At 40.1% G+C, this 17,500-nt stretch overlaps 1 protein-coding gene across 1 annotated transcript in view; it reads right to left on the reverse strand.

Moving 5' to 3' along the window:
• fat4 (FAT atypical cadherin 4) overlaps nt 1-10,112 on the reverse strand; it is a 95,190-nt gene extending 85,078 nt beyond the window's left edge. Inside the window, exon 1 of the mRNA XM_060891835.1 lies at nt 4,476-10,112. Coding sequence (XP_060747818.1) covers nt 4,476-9,581 — 5,106 coding nt within the window. The 5' untranslated portion in view covers nt 9,582-10,112. The remainder of the gene's footprint in view (nt 1-4,475) is intronic.
• Nucleotides 10,113-17,500: the final 7,388 nt, after the last annotated feature.

Here is a 17,500-nt window from a genome sequence, read left to right on the forward strand (position 1 = left end):
CTCTGCCTGCTCAAAGAAAGAGATAGAGAGACAGAGAGAAAGGTAATCAGGTTCATTTTTAGGTCCATTCCCTAAATCTGTCACAAAATGAGGGACAAGAAGAAGGATAACAACATTAAATCAGAGAGCGAGAGAGATTCCAGTATTAGATCAGACAGATGGTACAAAGACCTGTATATCTATATACTGTGTGTGTGTGTGTGTGTGTGTGAGTGAGTGAGTGAGAGAGAGAGAGAGAGAGAGAGAGAGAGAGAGAGAGACTAAAACGGTACACTTAGTTACTCTACTCTTTGTGTCATTGTCAACATAGAGAGGCTTCAGTTCAAAAAGTTGAACAGGCAAGAGAGAGAAAAGATAAAAGACGCACACACACACAAACACACACACACACACACACATACACACACACACACACACACACACACACACACAGATCACTCATGCATGGACTAAATATGGCTGAATGAAGATGTTTCTGCAGAAAAAAGTGTGTGTGTGTGTATGTGTGTGTGTGCATGTGTTTTGGATCCTGTTCTGTTGAACATTCAAAATGACATCATCAAACATACGCCAGCTACACAGACTAGAACACGCTCTTCTAACATCGTTATTCATTCTAAACACCCGCTTTCACATTCTTTTTATCTCAACTTTCTCTACATCCTTAGTTCCTAACAACTCGCGCGGGGACTTGTTTGGCGAACGCATCATATGAACAACAACAAAAAAAATGATAATAAAAACAAAAAACAGATCATCGCTGAGATGGCGAAGCTTTTTGAGTGTTGGGTCTGTGGTGAACTCAGAAATTGGCCTGACCTGTTAGTTCCTCAGGAGCTCTTGGTTACACAATTCCATTGGACTATAAACTGTCGTAGAAAGAACATTAATTACATTGATATTATTTCCTGTCCAGTGTCACCACAATGAGGATGAGGTTCACTACTGCGTCTGGTTCCTCTAAAGGTTTCTTCCTCATATCATCTCAGGGAGTTTTTCCTCGGTCTTGATCATTCGTGATAGACGTTAGTGTTATATGGTAACTTCATTTTAAACTTTAACATTTTTAAAATCTGAATTTCTCTAAAGCTGCTTTGAGACAGAAGGAGTCCTCCAGTGGCAGCACTTTCTGAACAAATAAGTGTTTTTAGCTGCTAGAATATGAATGTTAAACATTATCTAAAAAAAAATTACATTTCAGTCTTTTATTAATAAATGTACAGTACAAAAAGTGCAAAAGTTTTAGGCAGGTGTGAAAAAATGCTGTAAACAAAGAATGCTTTCAGAAATATAAATAATGAGTGTTTATTTCTGTCAATTTACAAAATGCAACGTGAGCAAACAAAAGAAAAATCGAAATCAAATCCATAGTTGGATGGGGGGGCACGGTGGCTTAGTGGTTAGCATGTTCGCCTCACACCTCCAGGGTTGGGGGTTCGATTCCCGCCTCCGCCTTGTGTGTGTGGAGTTTGCATGTTCTCCCCGTGCCTCGGGGGTTTCCTCCGGGTACTCCGGTTTCCTCCCCCGGTCCAAAGACATGCATGGTAGGTTGATTGGCATCTCTGGAAAATTGTCCGTAGTGTGTGATTGTGTGAGTGAATGAGAGTGTGTGTGTGTGCCCTGTGATGGGTTTGCACTCCATCTAGGGTGTATCCTGCCTTGATGCCCAATGACACCTGAGATAGGCACAGGCTCCCCGTGACCCGAGGTAGTTTGGATAAGCGGTAGAAAATGAATGAATGAATGAATGAATGAATGAATGGGATCAATATTTGGTGTTACTACCTTTTGCCTTCAAACCAGCATGATGTGATGGCACGGCCCCCACAGAGCCCTGATCTCAACATCATCGAGTGTGTCTGGGATTACATGAAGACACAGAAGGATGTGAGAAAGCCTACATCCACAGAAGATCTGTGGTATGGTTAGATGTTTGGAACAACCTACCAGCCGAGTTCCTTTAAAAACTGTGTGAAAGTGTACCTAGAAGAATTGCTGCTGTTTTGAAGACAAAGGGCGGTCACACCAAATATTGATTTGATTTAGATTCACTTCATTTTGTTCATTTATGAAAATAAATGTTTAACACTTCCATTTTTGAAAGCATTCTTTGTTCACAGCATTTTTTCACACCTGCCTAAAACTTTTGCACAGTACCGTATATGCGTCTGTTGGCAGATTGCTGAGGTATAAGATGAAGAAAAATTATAGGGTAATAATCATTGGACTACGTTACGCTATGCCGTCATTGATTGTTTGCGTGCTTCGTAGCTCTTTATAATAAATATAAACTTTTAGAATGTATAGACAATATGATGTTAAACCAAATGGACTTTTGAAATCCTCACAGTTTTCACCTTTGGAAGATTCACTGGATTTATACTCCTTAAAGGTGCCCTTCCACACAAAACCGTTTTTACTTGGATTTTTTTGATATGTGTGTGTTAGGTCCATATGTGTTTGTGTTGTGTCGTGAATTTGAAAACGAACTGCTACCTCCCCGGTCAGTTCTAGCCACTTAAAATAATAAGGGGAGAAATCAGGTCAGTTGGAAAAGCTGGTCACTCTGACGTCAGAGTGATTGAGCTCATTACTATTCATGAGCTCTCCCACTTGAGACCGCACCCCCAGAATTCGTGTAGCTCAGTGAGTTTCCTATACAGCAAGGATGGCTGAACGTCAACGGGCTTGTGAAGAAGCCGTTCTGCCGCAATTCAAGGTGATTGTAAACAAATTTCCTCTAGCCTAGGCTACTTATTGCGCTGGGTGAATGAATAGTCATGCTCTCATATCCTAGCGGTTAGCCAATCGGAGCCAAACAGCATAGCTCATTTGAATATTCATGAGAACTGGCGCAAATCGAGCTGAGTCTTCCTGCAGGCTTTCTATACCACACTAGAATGGCTTGAAACAAGGTAACCAAGGCATTATTTCCACAAAAAAATGTTACAGAGTCCATGGTAAACTTCAGACATTACCACAAAAGTAATGAAATACGTGTGGCAGGGCATCTTTAACACGTCTTTAAAAAAAAAGAATTATTTAAGTAAGTAACAAAACGTTTTATTCTTAGAGGAAATGTTGAAAGAGCAAGAGGAAAAAAAAAAATCGGTTCATACATGCGTATCATCAGGCCTGTAATAACATCCACTTTTTTGGTTCCAGCTGAAATTTTCTTCATCGAATATATAGAATCACATTTGGTTTTGATTTGAGAAGTGGCCTCAGCCTTAGCCACCCAAAAAGTTGGACTGAAGTTTCAGCCGATAACAACCAAACCACCCCCCCCCACCCCCCCACCCCAATCTCTCCCTCTCTCCCTCTTTCTGTCTCTCCTGCTGCACAGGATTTTAACTCCATCCCAAGGGGACAATTTAGCAGGAGCACGAGAGAAATCATCACAGCGTAGTAGTACTACATGGTTTCAGCTTCAAATGTTTTCTTTTTCAGTCTCTCTCCTTTTCTCTGGAGAGAAAAAAATTCTATTCAGCAAGACTTAAAGGGTCATCTGAATTTAACGGTCATTTATTGCCCTCTAAGCCGAAGCCGGTGGCACAAAAGCGGGACCACCCGGCTTTAAATCTCCCCCCAAAAAAACTAAAATCCAACATAATTACCCCTTGCTCGGTTGGAGACAGGTATCAGAAAAGGGCTGAAACATTTGCTGTTTTCCCTATCTTTCATACAGCAAACTATCAACCCATTCAAAACACCCTCCACCCTACCACCATCCCCACCACACACACACACACACACACAAAACCCTTTCTTTCATTCTGGACCACAAACAAAACTAAGAAATTTATGAATCCCTACCATCCAACTCCCCAGCAGTTTGGACACAATTAATATGACTAATCAGTTATAAGAATAATCAGTGAAGTTGTCTGACATCTTGATTTGTGGAATTCGTGGCAACTGATAAGATGGTTCGGGCAGGAACTCGACGAAACACAGGATACACACACACTTCCCTCTCTAAGACAAAACCCAGCAATCGCCTCTGTGAACCAGTTGTAGCCTGAGCTTTTTTTTTTTTTTTTTTCGCCTGGAACAATAAGGATAGCCTGCCAAAACACAAAATCCCACTTACAACAACCATGACTTGCTCAAGTGCAAGGTTATTTACATCTAACACAACCCAGATCTCTCTGAAAAATACATAAGGCAGGGTTTTAATTAAGGAATATACAAAAGTGTGTGTGTGTGTGTTTTAACTTGAATCGTGTGGCTGCCAGTTTTTCCATCAGAAAACTTGATCCCCCTAAACCAGGCCAATGACTTCAGCATATGTTACTTGCACAGCCATGAATTCTCATTTTCTTGGACCGATTCTAGCATAATATGCAAGAACCATCACAGGCACAGGCACACAGGCATACCCGTCCAAAAACGTTTAACCTAATTAAGTTTTCCCAGGAAAATAAGGCAAACAATGCAAACACGGCTAAGCAGAAAAAATAGCCATTACTCACCTCAGCTCTCTGAGTTCGGGGTTGGCTGGTCTCTGTCTCAATGGCATAGACGTCTAGAAGATACAAATCAGCTCCTTGCTCTCTATCCAGCTCCGTTGCTGTCTGGATCATACCCGTGTGACGACCAATGGTGAAAAGCCTTCCTACAGCTTTCCCGCCGCTCCGGACGGCCACAATGAAATACTCCACTTTGGTGGCAGAGCCACGAGGGCTGGACGCATCTAGTGAGATGACATTGGTGCCAGGAGGTTGACCTTCCTTTAAAATGGTTATGTATTTGGGTTGAGAGAAAACAGGACCATCGGCACCTTGCAGAATGATGGTTAATTCGGTACGGGATGTTTTTCGCTCTGTACCATGGTCAGTAGCGGAGACAACTAGACTGTAGATGAGTTTTGACGGGACGAGCTGGGACGCCAGTCGAATGTCACCACTGTACCGGTCCATGATGAATGTATCTGAGTCACCTTTGACCAACTCGTACTCCACCTCACCGTTTGCACCCTCATCAGGATCATTAGCTACAACCGTTGTCAGGATCGAGCCAATTACAATGTTTGGTTCAGCCACCAGGGCATTCTGCGAGATGAAGTTTGGAACGTTGTCGTTTTGGTCTGTGATCCAGATTGTGACATTCTTCAGTGCAAAACGACGGAACTCAAGAGGGACTGCCTGATCTGTTGCTTTGATAGTTAACTCAAACATGTTCGAAAACTCTCGGTCAATCTCGCCGCTTGTCAGGATGACGCCAGAGGTTGGATTGATGTAGAAGTGACTTCCTCTTGGTGTTTGCTGGACTACTGAGTACTCCAGCTGCCCGTTAATATCTGCATCTATGTCATGGGCTGTGATTGTCATGACAGAGGTGGACAGAGGAAGGTTTTCAGGGATGGACTTAAAAATATCACCAGGAGTAAAAACAGGAGGGTTGTCGTTGAAATCTCGCACGTGAATAACAAGAGGTATGGAGGAGGATCTTTGAGGCCTGCCATTGTCCTTTGCAGTGATGTTCAGTTTGTAGAGCGACTGAGTTTCGTAGTCCAGCTTTCGAACGAGGAAGATGCTACCAGTACTGGGACTAATACTAAAAGTGCCATGATTGTTGTTAGCAGTGATGCTGTATGTTATATCAGCATTGGAACCTGAATCTGGGTCAGTGGCTGTGATTGATGCCACTAGCTCTCCTATCCGCATGTTCTCAAGAACATCTACTGTAATGGTGGACTTTGGAAAAGATGGAGCGTTATCGTTCTCGTCCAAAATGCTAATGCTCAGCATGCAAGAAGAGGACAGTGGGACTGCTCCAGAGTCTTCAGCTATGATTTTAAGAGAGTAAGAGGATGTAGCCTCATAGTCCAAATTCCCTACAAGCGTGACCTGACCTGAGCTGCTGTCAATGCTAAACTGGTTTTCCTCATTGCCTTCTAAGAGGCGGTAGTGCACTAGTCCATTTTTGTTTTCATCCATATCTGAAGCAGACACTCTTAGTAGCTGTGTCATGTTTTGTGCCGACTCTGAGATGGAGGCCTGGTAGATGTCTTTAGTGAACTTGGGTGCATTGTCGTTGATGTCCTGAATGTAGACCTGCACTTTTGCTTGGTCTCTGAGAGGCTTAGGAAGTCCCTGATCAGATGAAATGACTGTGAATGTAAAAACAGCTGTACCTCTCTGCCTCATAAGAAATTCCCTGTCCAATTGTAGTGTGCTAGTCAGTTCTCCAGTGATGGCATTCAGCTCAAAGTTTGACTGTGCTGTTTCAAAAGAGTACCTCACCTCACTGTTTGGACCAAAGTCTTTATCCTCAGCAAAAACTTGTCCAACTGCTGAACCCCGTGGCTGCTCTTCCTTGAAGCGGAACACATAATTCGTGCTGTTGAAAAGTGGCCGGTTATCGTTGACATCGTCCAGAATAATGGTCACGTTAACGCTAGCACTTAGAGGCTCTACCGCTCTGTCTCGTGCTACCAGTAGCAGATTGTACCGGTCCTGAACTTCTCTGTCAAGCTCTGCCTTAATATACAATTGTCCATCAGGAAAAATCCCAAAAACATCATTAATGTTCCCACTACTGATGTCGTACACTATTTCCCCATTTACCCCAGAGTCTTTATCTGTGGCTTCCACCTTGAAAAAACGGCTGTTCACTGGCTCCGACTCCAAGATAATAACTTCGTATGAGAGCTGGTCAAACACAGGAGCATTGTCATTGACGTCATACACACTGACAATCAAGACAAGGGTGGAGGTGTGCCGAGGCACACCACAGTCAGAGGCCAGAACCTCAATCTGGTATGAGCTTGTAGTGACCTTTAGTGATCCTGTAAGCGTGATAAGTCCATGTTTCTCATGTATATGAAACAGTCCTTTGGGGTTTTGCTGGAGGTTGTACTCGATCATACCATTAGGACCTTCATCAGGATCAAAAGCTTTTGCCTGAAATATGTGATGACCTGTCTTCCAGTTCTCCACCGCACTCACATGCTCCACAGGATGTAGAAAATGAGGAGCATTGTCATTCAGATCCTTTACTGTGATATTGACTAACGCTTCTCCTGTGACATCTCCACCTCTGGCAATCACCTTCAGCTGATAAAACACCTGCTCCTCCCTGTCAATTAGTCCAGAGGCTATTATCTGTCCTGTTACACCATTAACTGAGAAAATGCCTTTCTGATCTCCAGACGCTATCAAATAACTAATGTTAGTGTTCAAGTCGACTGTAGAGGCAGACACTGTTCCTATCACTGTACCCTGGACTGTGTTTTCAAAAATGACAAAGCTGTATTCCTTCTGGCTAAATGAAGGAGGGTTATCCTGAGTGTCAATCACGTTGATGGTTACAATGCCTTGTGTATGTGAGGGCAGATCTCCTCCATCTGTAGCGGAAACCTGCAGCTGGTAAGTTGTTTTCTCTTCCCTGTCCAGACGTACTAAAGTTGTGATTTTGCCCGTGTTGCTATTGATGTGAAACTTGAAAGTGTCTCCGGCAGTGATAGCGTATCTGACAGTGCCATTTCGACCCAGGTCAGGATCAGAGGCTGACACGGTTATGATATAAGATCCAGGAGGCTCATTTTCTTTAATGTTAGCAAAATACTGCACAGGGTAAAACACAGGCCTGTTATCATTAATATCTTTTAATGTGATGTTGACCGTAGCAGTAGAGTGTAAAGGTTGAGAGCCGCCATCTGTAGCTTTAATGTGTAGTAGGTAAGAACCTTGTTCTTCTCTATCCAACTCAGAAACAGTGCTTAACCTCCCTGTTACTGCATCTAACCGGAATAGCTCCTGCACGTTATCCGGTGTTTCTGGGTCAAACAAAAACTGTACTGTGCCATTGAGACCAAGATCTGTATCAATGGCAGACAGTAGTAGAAGTTCACTATCAGCTGGTGAATGCTCAACTGGATATATATGATACATGTTTTGTGTGAACGTTGGGACTTGATCGTTCACATCTGTGATGTTCACGATCAGTGTGGTGTAAGATATCTTAGGCTGCAGGCCTTGATCTTTGGCACTTATGTTCAGTATGATTTCAGATGCAGTTTCCCTATCAAGTATGGCTGCACTAGTGACTAAGCCGCTGTTCTCGCTAATGGCAAACCAACCCAAACTGTTTCCTGACACTATCGAGTAGCGCAGGTTAGCATTCTGTCCAGAATCACCATCAGTGGCTGAGACCCCTTTAATGTAGCTGCCTTTGGGAACATCTTCACTAATATCAACCCTATAGACTGCTTGCTGGAATATTGGTGGGTGATCATTAATATCATTTACAAATATGACTAGACTAGCAAAAGAGGATCGGGCCACAGGTTTCCCATTATCAGACACAGACACTGTAAGGTTATAGGAGGATATCCGCTCTCTGTCTAGCACACTGGCAACTTTAATTAAGCTCAAGTTGGGGACGGGAGAAGTGTGCACTTCAAAGTGACCCTGCTCATTCCCTCCAAGAATAGAAACAGATATATTACCGTTAGCTGTAGAGGAATCCGAATCGGAAACGGTCAATAATGCTACTACTGTACCAATTTGCGCATTTTCATCAACAGAAGCAAATTTTGAAGTGGTAGGGAAGTACCTAAATTTAACAACAGGATCGTTATCATTTACGTCAAGGAGTTTAATTGTTGCTTCTGTCCTTCCTGACAGTGAAGGCACTCCATTGTCTGTAGCATGTATTGTGAAGGAATATTCTTTTTTACTCTCATAGTCTAAAGCTTCTTTGATAATAATAGTACCTGCTTTTGGGTCTATTTGGAAAGGAGTGCCTTCATCTAAAAAGTACCTGATATCTGCATTAGCACCTTCATCCTGATCTGAGGCCGCAACCTGCAAAACACTAGATCCTACGGCTGCATCTTCAAACACACTTGTTTGATACTGATCCAAGTCAAATATGGGCGGGTTGTCATTTACATCTTGAACAGTAACATTTACTTGGAGATAGCCATATTTTTTAGGTTCCCCTTTGTCTTGAACCTCAACAAGAAGCTGGTAGAAGGACGTGAGCTCCCTGTCCAAGCCACCTGTGGTCACTAGATGCAAAAAGGCACCCTCTCCACTCGGGTTTACAGTAACATCCAGGCGAAATGTTCCCTTCTCATTGCCACTAATGATTCGATAGGTGTTGTGATCCACTCCATTGACACCAATGTCAGCATCTGTAGCAGTGTCCAGGATGACCTGTCTGCCCCCGACTGTATCCTCTCTGAAGGAAACCGCAATGGTGGCATCTGGGAATGCAGGAGCATTGTCGTTCACATCCAGAACAACAATTCGGACCTCTGTAGGGTACGTGGGCTGGCTGGACAACACCACAACATTAATTATGTCACTTGGCAAAGTCTCTCGGTCAATCACCGAGGATGTACGTATGACACCATTCGTTCCATTAATTGTGAACAGCTTGTGGCTTTCGCCAAAACGGTAGGTAAATCCTGGTTTGGGGTCCACAGTGCCCACGTAAGTGCCGATCGGCTGCTCTTCCAAAACATGAAACTCGTGGCGAACTTGGCTGGATGAGGACCGTTGCCATAAAGTCCATAAGATCAACAAAAGTAGGTGAAATGCAGACAAACTCCTACCTGAAGGCTCCATGCTGAAAGTGCCAGTCCGACTCTGTTGTACAGAGATGCATCCACTCCAAGTACAAAGAACGCAGAAAAGAACAAAAATGTTCAGCTATAATCCAAAGTTGGGCTTTGCATGTATCTCTCATGCAGCAATACAAGTGTTTTTAAAGCTGTTTAGAAAGTCTGTGCAGAGAGAAATACAGATATCCTTCTGTGTAGAATGCATTTATATGCAACAAGCATCAGTGCAAAAACGTCCGCAATGCAACAGGTACAAACGCAACAAATACCGCAAATGCAACAGAAATGCAAAATCCCTTAAATGTAAAAAGAAAATGCCTTTAGTTGCAGAAGGAGCTCGTGCTGGAAAGCCCATAGAGTTCTCTGTCTATCTCCTCTAGTCATAATGATGCCAGTGATGGAAAAGTTTCCATTGTAAAGAAATGGAAAAAAGTTCCAGCACTTTACAGAACAAACAAAAAATTCTCCAAACTGCAAAAGGTCCCTTAAAAAAAAGCAAAAAAAAAAACAACAACACACCCTTCTTCTTTAAAATTCGATGTAAGAAATAAAAGTTTTAAAGTTATATGTGCAGCGCGTGTTGAGCTCGTAGGTCCAGTGCAATGTGCGGCAAAATAACGGAGCTCAAACTTCACCCCTGTCTCAGAGAACAAAGCCCAAGCGCAGCGAAGCCACGCCCACCTCGGATTCCATTTGATAACCGGGACTAAACCCGCCTCATTAAGGCTCCCTGATTGGTCAATATAAACTCCTTTCAAACTAATAAGCAGGTAAAGTGTACCGTTATTCCCTATAATAATAAACGATTAGGACGTGCAGTGTTATGTAACTGTGTGTATAAAACAAACTTTGTTGCTTATTTAATATGCATTAAAAATAAATAAATAAATAGATACTACTATGTAACGCATTATATATTTGTTTCTATATGATAACTGTATATATATATAAAAAAAAATAAATCACATATTTAAAAAGTGTCAATTGTAACACTTAATGTTAAAATATCAGCATTTAATTAATGACATTTAATTTGTTAGTTTATCCCTTATACATGTTTCACACCACACTACTAACATTGGTTAACCTAGACTTTGTGAATATTTGAGCTTAACCCTGCAGAAATCCTTTACACTGTCTAAGGTTCCAGTATTTATTTAAATGTTGTTTCACTATTTTAAGAATGACACGAATACAACCTGTTGAAGGCTTTTTGTAATGGTGGTGAAATTTTATTGTGATTGTCGTGGTTCTTTTATTGGTATCACATAGGTGACTACCGCCATCTAGTGGCCATTTATATTTCTGCCATTTAGCAGACACCCTTATCGATAGGTGTTATTTCAATTTATACAACTGAGCAATTGATGGTTAAGGGCCTTGCTCAGGGGCCCAGCAATTGCAGGGATTCGAACCCATAACCTTCCGAATAGTAGTCCAACACCTTAACCACTGAACTACCACATCCCTCAGGTACCCACAGGCACAAGACCTTGGATGTTGGAGTGTTACTTTATCAGACAGGGTTCTAATTAAAAGTATTTAATCTAAACTATATGCCTCCTTGAAGAGTTATTTTACCTAAGAGTATACAATTTGTACTTTGCTGATTATTTATTTATTTATTGCATCTCAATTATTGAACAATAATAAGAACATTGGCAAATGTCTATGGCGCCATCTATAGGGCTGAAATTTTACAGACATTTCAATTACACAGTACTTCAAACCTCATGTAGAAATATTCCAGTTGTTCTATTTACTCAAGTGATTTGATAAATATATCACAACAGCATTTTGATTGGTTACCTCTGCTAGTTTAGTAATAATTTAGAAAAAGAAAGAAAACATTTCTGAGTGGGAGAGACATGAAATATAGTTCCTCTCTTCGTATTATTAAGTGCTATACTGTAAGTGTTACTACTACTGTTACCAATACACCTAATACTACATCTACCAAACACCTACTACTACCACCACTACTACTATTGTAACAATTATTAATACAAATACTCTCTGAGTTACAATAGTTTGACTTAGTTGGGTTTTCAATCGTACGATGCACAATAGCAATACGACAAAATTGTAAAAACATATTTGACATTTTGAGCGTATGTGGTACGATACGTTTCGCCCCAGCCTTGTGAGACTTCTCACCTCATTCGACAGAGTCAGTTCTGTCTGTTTTTTTGCTGCTTTATCTTATCATCGCCATACATCACCAAGTTAATGTAGCCATCAACAACCTAACATTGTTCAAGCATGCAGACGTTGATGAGTACAATACGATACGATCCTTCAATTCGTGTATGATACGTAGCTTTAGCGATTTAACGACATTGTTGAAGTTTTTATAGCAGATAGGATTCTTCTTTATTGCATTAGACAAATGTACTGGCATGAAATTGTTTAATTATTAACAAATTACAGTATACTACCCCATACTGATCAGCATTTATTTAGACTCCTGGCTAGGTTAGCTCATGTTTCGACATGTGATAATTTCTAGTTACGATGGGGCCTTTGGAACGTATCTCTTTTGTAGCTCAGTAGTAGCTCTACTTCTGTTCTATTTATTATTATTATTATTATTATTATTATTATTATTATTATTATTATTATTATTATAATTACATTCTCTCTTTCTCTCTCTGTCACGCTCTTCTTTGTTCCCTTTGTATACCTGTAGAAACTCCCTCTCAGCGTGAAGTGCTGAAGTGTTTGATCTCCTTTGTATGCCCACATACAGTGAACACACACACACAGTAATACACTAGCTGTTATTGTCCACTGTAAAAACTCTCAGATCAAGAGTATCGGACCAGTAGCTGGATGAAAAGCAATACCCCTTTGAAAACAAGTCTGAAAATCATTCCATGATTTTTATTTGCAGGCCATAATAGAGTATAATGGAGCTGAGCATACTACCTGTGTCATTATATATAGTGTAAAAACACACACAAACACACACATCATATGTATATGGTATATCAATCCTATAGTATATGTAAGAAATTTAATGATTGGTTTTCAAGTACTGCTTGGCTCATGAAGTGCCCACCTTGACCAATAACCTTAGTGATAATCGTCCAGGATATGGAAAATCCCATGTTGAGTTTGAATACTCACAAATGAGTGTCATCACCAAACAAAATCACTTTACTGTTGAAAAAAACTGTGTGTTCTAATACCAATAAGCCCAGCCATCGTAGGTGTCCAAGAAAGAAAAAACTGGCTTTGTTTTGTGGATGGGAAAGATGAGATTAATTAGAATGGGCATATATGAGCTCCGGCATGTGGAACAAGACAGTTGGTGTCTCCTCCGAGCTACATGTGTGTCTACATGTTGGTCCACACCCTCCTCATTTGTCAGTTAGCATTGACCAAATTGGGAGAGAATGGGGTAAAAGTAAAAATAAAAATATATGTATATACTTGCATGGTAGCATATTTGCTAAATTTTTAACAAACATTTAGCAAGAAGAAAGTTGTCTACTAGCCTAATTCCCCATTAGCATACTGCTTACTCAAATGTGCATATTAGTATACTTGCATACTTTATACTACTACTGTTTAGTAGAATACTTCCAAACCTTCCTACTTAACTAATGACATACTTTCTTATTTGTCAATTTGCATAGCTGCCTACTAGCATACTAGCATACTAGTAAAATACTTGTATGCTAGCACACTTGCATACAACTGAATTCTTGAATACTTTTTTACTAGCCTACTTACACCTTTGCATACTTTCCAATCCATATACTTGCATATATATATATACTTGTACTTGTATATAAAATGTACTTTGTATACTTGTGTATGTGTCTTTTTCTAATTATTATTATTTCTCCTTTTTTTCAATTCTAGCCAATCTAATGCTGGGGAGCATTAATGCTGACTTCTAGCATGCTTAGTATATATATATATATATATATACGTATATATATTTACTTTAGTTATATATATATATATATATATATATATATATATATATATATATATATATATATATATATATATATATATATATATATATATAGCATGCTTAGTGACTGTAAGAACATTAGAATATTACTATGTACTAGTACTTTGTATACTTGTGTATGTGTCTTTTTTTAATTATTTTTATTTCTCCTTTTTTTCAATTCTAGCCAATCTAATGCTGGGGAGCATTGTGTGTGTTGGGGGGGTGTGGGTATTTTTGGAGTTATTTTTAACCTAATAAAAAAATAAGTTTAATGAATACACTACAGTCCCAGAGAATAGGAAAACTTTCATTTCCAGCATGCAGGAAGCGGCTGGCACGTTAATTTACAGCACAGACATCGATTTTGGCCCTAGCACAAGCAGTACAGCGAGGTCACTCGGAGTTTGTTATATTAACAGACTGTCCGAAATATAAAACAGGACTGTTATTGTATGTCTGAACAGAACCCGACTTCTTTACTGTTATTAAAGACGCCCTTTTAAAAACAGCAGCCTGGTAGTTAAACCATTTGGTCGTTCTGATCAGCCGTGTTTGGACAGCACACATTTACGGGTTTAACTCGTAATTTTAAATTTCTTCTGGAATCCTCTCTCACACACTCACACACTCACACACTAGAATATTCTGTTTCCTGACAGATGCTTTTTCATCTCTTTCACACAGTTTCTGCACAGCATGAAATCAGACTGTGTGAACAGATCCAGAATGATCAAATTAACAATCCAGATGTTTGGAGAAGACTGGGTCGCAGATGTCCGTGTGTGAGGGACAATTTGATTTAAGAGCATGCCTGATCTATTGACATCACCATAATTGTTAGCTAGCATTAATTGTGTTTTCAATAATTGTTTCATTCGGTTGGATAAGTATGGATTCTTGAGTTTTGGATGTGTATAAGTGTACCAGAGTCCCTGGTGTACTGTCTAAATGAACTCAACGTGTCTTTATATGTTTCCTCAAAAACCACATGGTTTCCTCACTCCACCTTTGCCAAAAAAATTCAAGTAGGTAAATTGGTGAAACATCAGATTGTTTGGACTGGTCGTTCAGGGTTTATTCGTGGCTCACACTTAGTGCTCCTGGTGTAGCTTCTGGATATTAAAATATAAATGCAGTAACAAGGGTAAACCATTAGATGGGGCCACTATTCAACATGAACACTATGAAGCATAAAGTATAATGAAGTTACCATCTATCTTGTATGTAGCTTGCAGTCCCCTGGATGGCAGCATGTTCTTGTAGTATTCAGGACAGGTGCAGAAGCTTGTAGTGTCCTGGAGATCTGTAAAGGAGCATAAGCTTATAGTCCCCTGGAAATGAACAAGAGCTAAGGGTCCCTTGGACAGGAGCATGAGTGTGTAGTCTCCTGAACAGAGTTAGTAACTTGCTGACACAGGTGAGGAGCAGAAGCTTATAGCCCACTGGATAGAAGTAGGCCTTTGTCGTCATCTTGCCCAGGGGCATGTCTTTTTAGACCCCAGGAGCTTGTAATCTTCTGGAAGGGCTAGTAACTTGCAGACCCAGGACAGGAGCAGAAGTTTACGTATAATCCACTGGATAGAAGCAAGAATGATTTAAAAAAAAAGGTCAACATTACTGCCAACATCTGTTTCTCTGCCGAGAAAATCTGCCATCGGCTTTTCTTCCAAATCTCTAACTTGTAATTACGACTTAATAAGCAACCTTCATCTGCAGCTTTTAGGTTGAAAACCAGAATTTACTCTCATTTCTATAGCACATAATGTCACAGTGAGACAATCGGTTTAATTAGACTCATTAATTCATCTGTTCATTCATTCGTTCAGTAATCAGTGAACACATGGCTCTTAACAGTTGACTGGTTCCTAATTAGACTAATTAATTTTTTTTTTTTTTTTTTTTTTTTTTTTTTTTTTTTTTTTTTTTTATTAACATACAGAACTGGGTCTCCAAGAAAGACAGAAAGAAATAAGCACCATAAATTCACAGTGTAAAGACAAGTGACTAGTAGGTCATATTTGGGGATTTAAATTATAGTATGTTAAATAAAATGAATGAAAACCTCAAGATCTTGTCCTATTTAGCAGAATTCCTGTAAATAGACTCACAAAAGAGAGAGAGAGAGAGAGAGAGAGAGAGAGAGGATAAAAGTCAGATACACTGTGCCTTTGGATCTTTGAACCTAATGTTATCCCTCATGGTAGACATCTATCACATTTCCTCTTCAAGAGAAAAAGCGAGAGATCCTAGACTACGGCCTTGAGGCACAGCGGTTCGCATTTTTAACATTTTTCAAAAAAAAAAACCCAAAAAAAAACAGATGAAAAGAGTCACATACTGATTCTTTCTTAACCTTTCTGCTCTGTTGAGAATAAAATAATCTATTTCTCTAATGAACATTAAATTCATTCATCCTCAGAAATTGTTTTAACCTGTTCAAGGTTGCGATGTCTAGATAACATGAATGATCGTTTTTAAAACTCATTAAAAAAAAAAGCGTTTTTCACTTTCTGAGCTGTATAATAGTATATAAATATTTCCCTGGTGAATCAGGGGCACTTATGTTCTTATATATAGTTCACTAATATACCTGATTTTTTTTAATCAAACACATGGAAAAGAAGTCATAACTAAGTTTGCTGTAAAGAATCCCAATGTATCCCATACTTAATTTTCAATTACGTTTGCAATATTAGCCAAGTTCTAATATTAGCAAGGACCCTCAGATTATGGGACATTGTTTGCGATGAAGAGTAGGCAGAAATCTAAAAAGTTAGCCTGTGCCAGGGACACAATATTTTTAAGTAGGGAACAAATCAGGCCTGAAACAACAAGCTCTTTTCTCTAGCTTAGTGAAAAAGAAAACATAAAATCCATTAGCTTCAGGAAGTTAGCTCTGACAGACACTCCCATGACGGTGTAGGAATTGGTGTGATGGATGTTCTGCCATTTCTAACCCAGATGCTAGCTCTGCTACACTAACCGAGTTTTTTATTTCCTTCTTTTCCGCTAAAAAGTTGGACGTAATATCTATTTTTTAGACCTCAAGGGATAAAGTGGATAAAGCCACAATTGTATAAGGAGAACTTAGGCTTTCTGTTTCTTTCTTTTTTTTTTTTTTTAAACAGACCTCAAGACACACAGGCTGGCTGTTCTGCATGCCTATTATGTGATGCTGATAAAATATGCCTGTGAACGTGCAGAAAGCCATTGGCCTTTAAACACATGGTATATTTAGAAATGCTTAGAGCTGTAATGTGATAGCGTTGCCTTTAGATATTTGGTGGCTTTTTTGCTGACAGGATTCGAGGGAGATTGAGGGAATGACGCACATTGCTGGAAAACGAGAAGCTGTATGTGATTCTGGAGTCTCGAGTCTCGAGTCTACTACTAAGAACTTTCTTCAGACCCACCATAGATCATAGTTCATCGTTCTTTACTAATACTGTATATGTCCTATAGTTTAACCCTTGTATGAAAGATGCTCCTCATAATACTAAACTGATTCAAAAGCTTTAACATACACTGAGTGACCACCAGAGTCTTTCTAACTTTCCAACCAGTCTGAAGGACGCTAAACAACACTTCCCATCAGCACTGGGTAGAAAGTAAGAAACTCTACAGAGACACTAACTTAAACTCAGGATATATATATATTGATTGGTGGCTAGTTCAATTTAGCTTTCTCAAGTTAGCTACAGGGGGCACGGTGGCTTAGTGGTTCGCACATTCGCCTCACACCTCCAGGGTTGGGGTTCGATTCCCGCCTCCACCTTGTGTGTGTGGAGTTTGCATGTTCTCCCCGTGCCACGGGGGTTTCCTCTGGGTACTCCGGTTTCCTCCCCTGGTCCAAAGACATGCATGGTACTGTAGGTTGATTGGCATCTCTGGAAAATTGTCCCTAGTGTGTGATTGCGTGAGTGAATGAGAGTGTGTGTGTGTGTGTGTGTGTG

This window comes from Tachysurus vachellii, chromosome 18, assembly GCF_030014155.1.
Source record: "Tachysurus vachellii isolate PV-2020 chromosome 18, HZAU_Pvac_v1, whole genome shotgun sequence".
Classification (NCBI taxonomy): domain Eukaryota; kingdom Metazoa; phylum Chordata; class Actinopteri; order Siluriformes; family Bagridae; genus Tachysurus; species Tachysurus vachellii.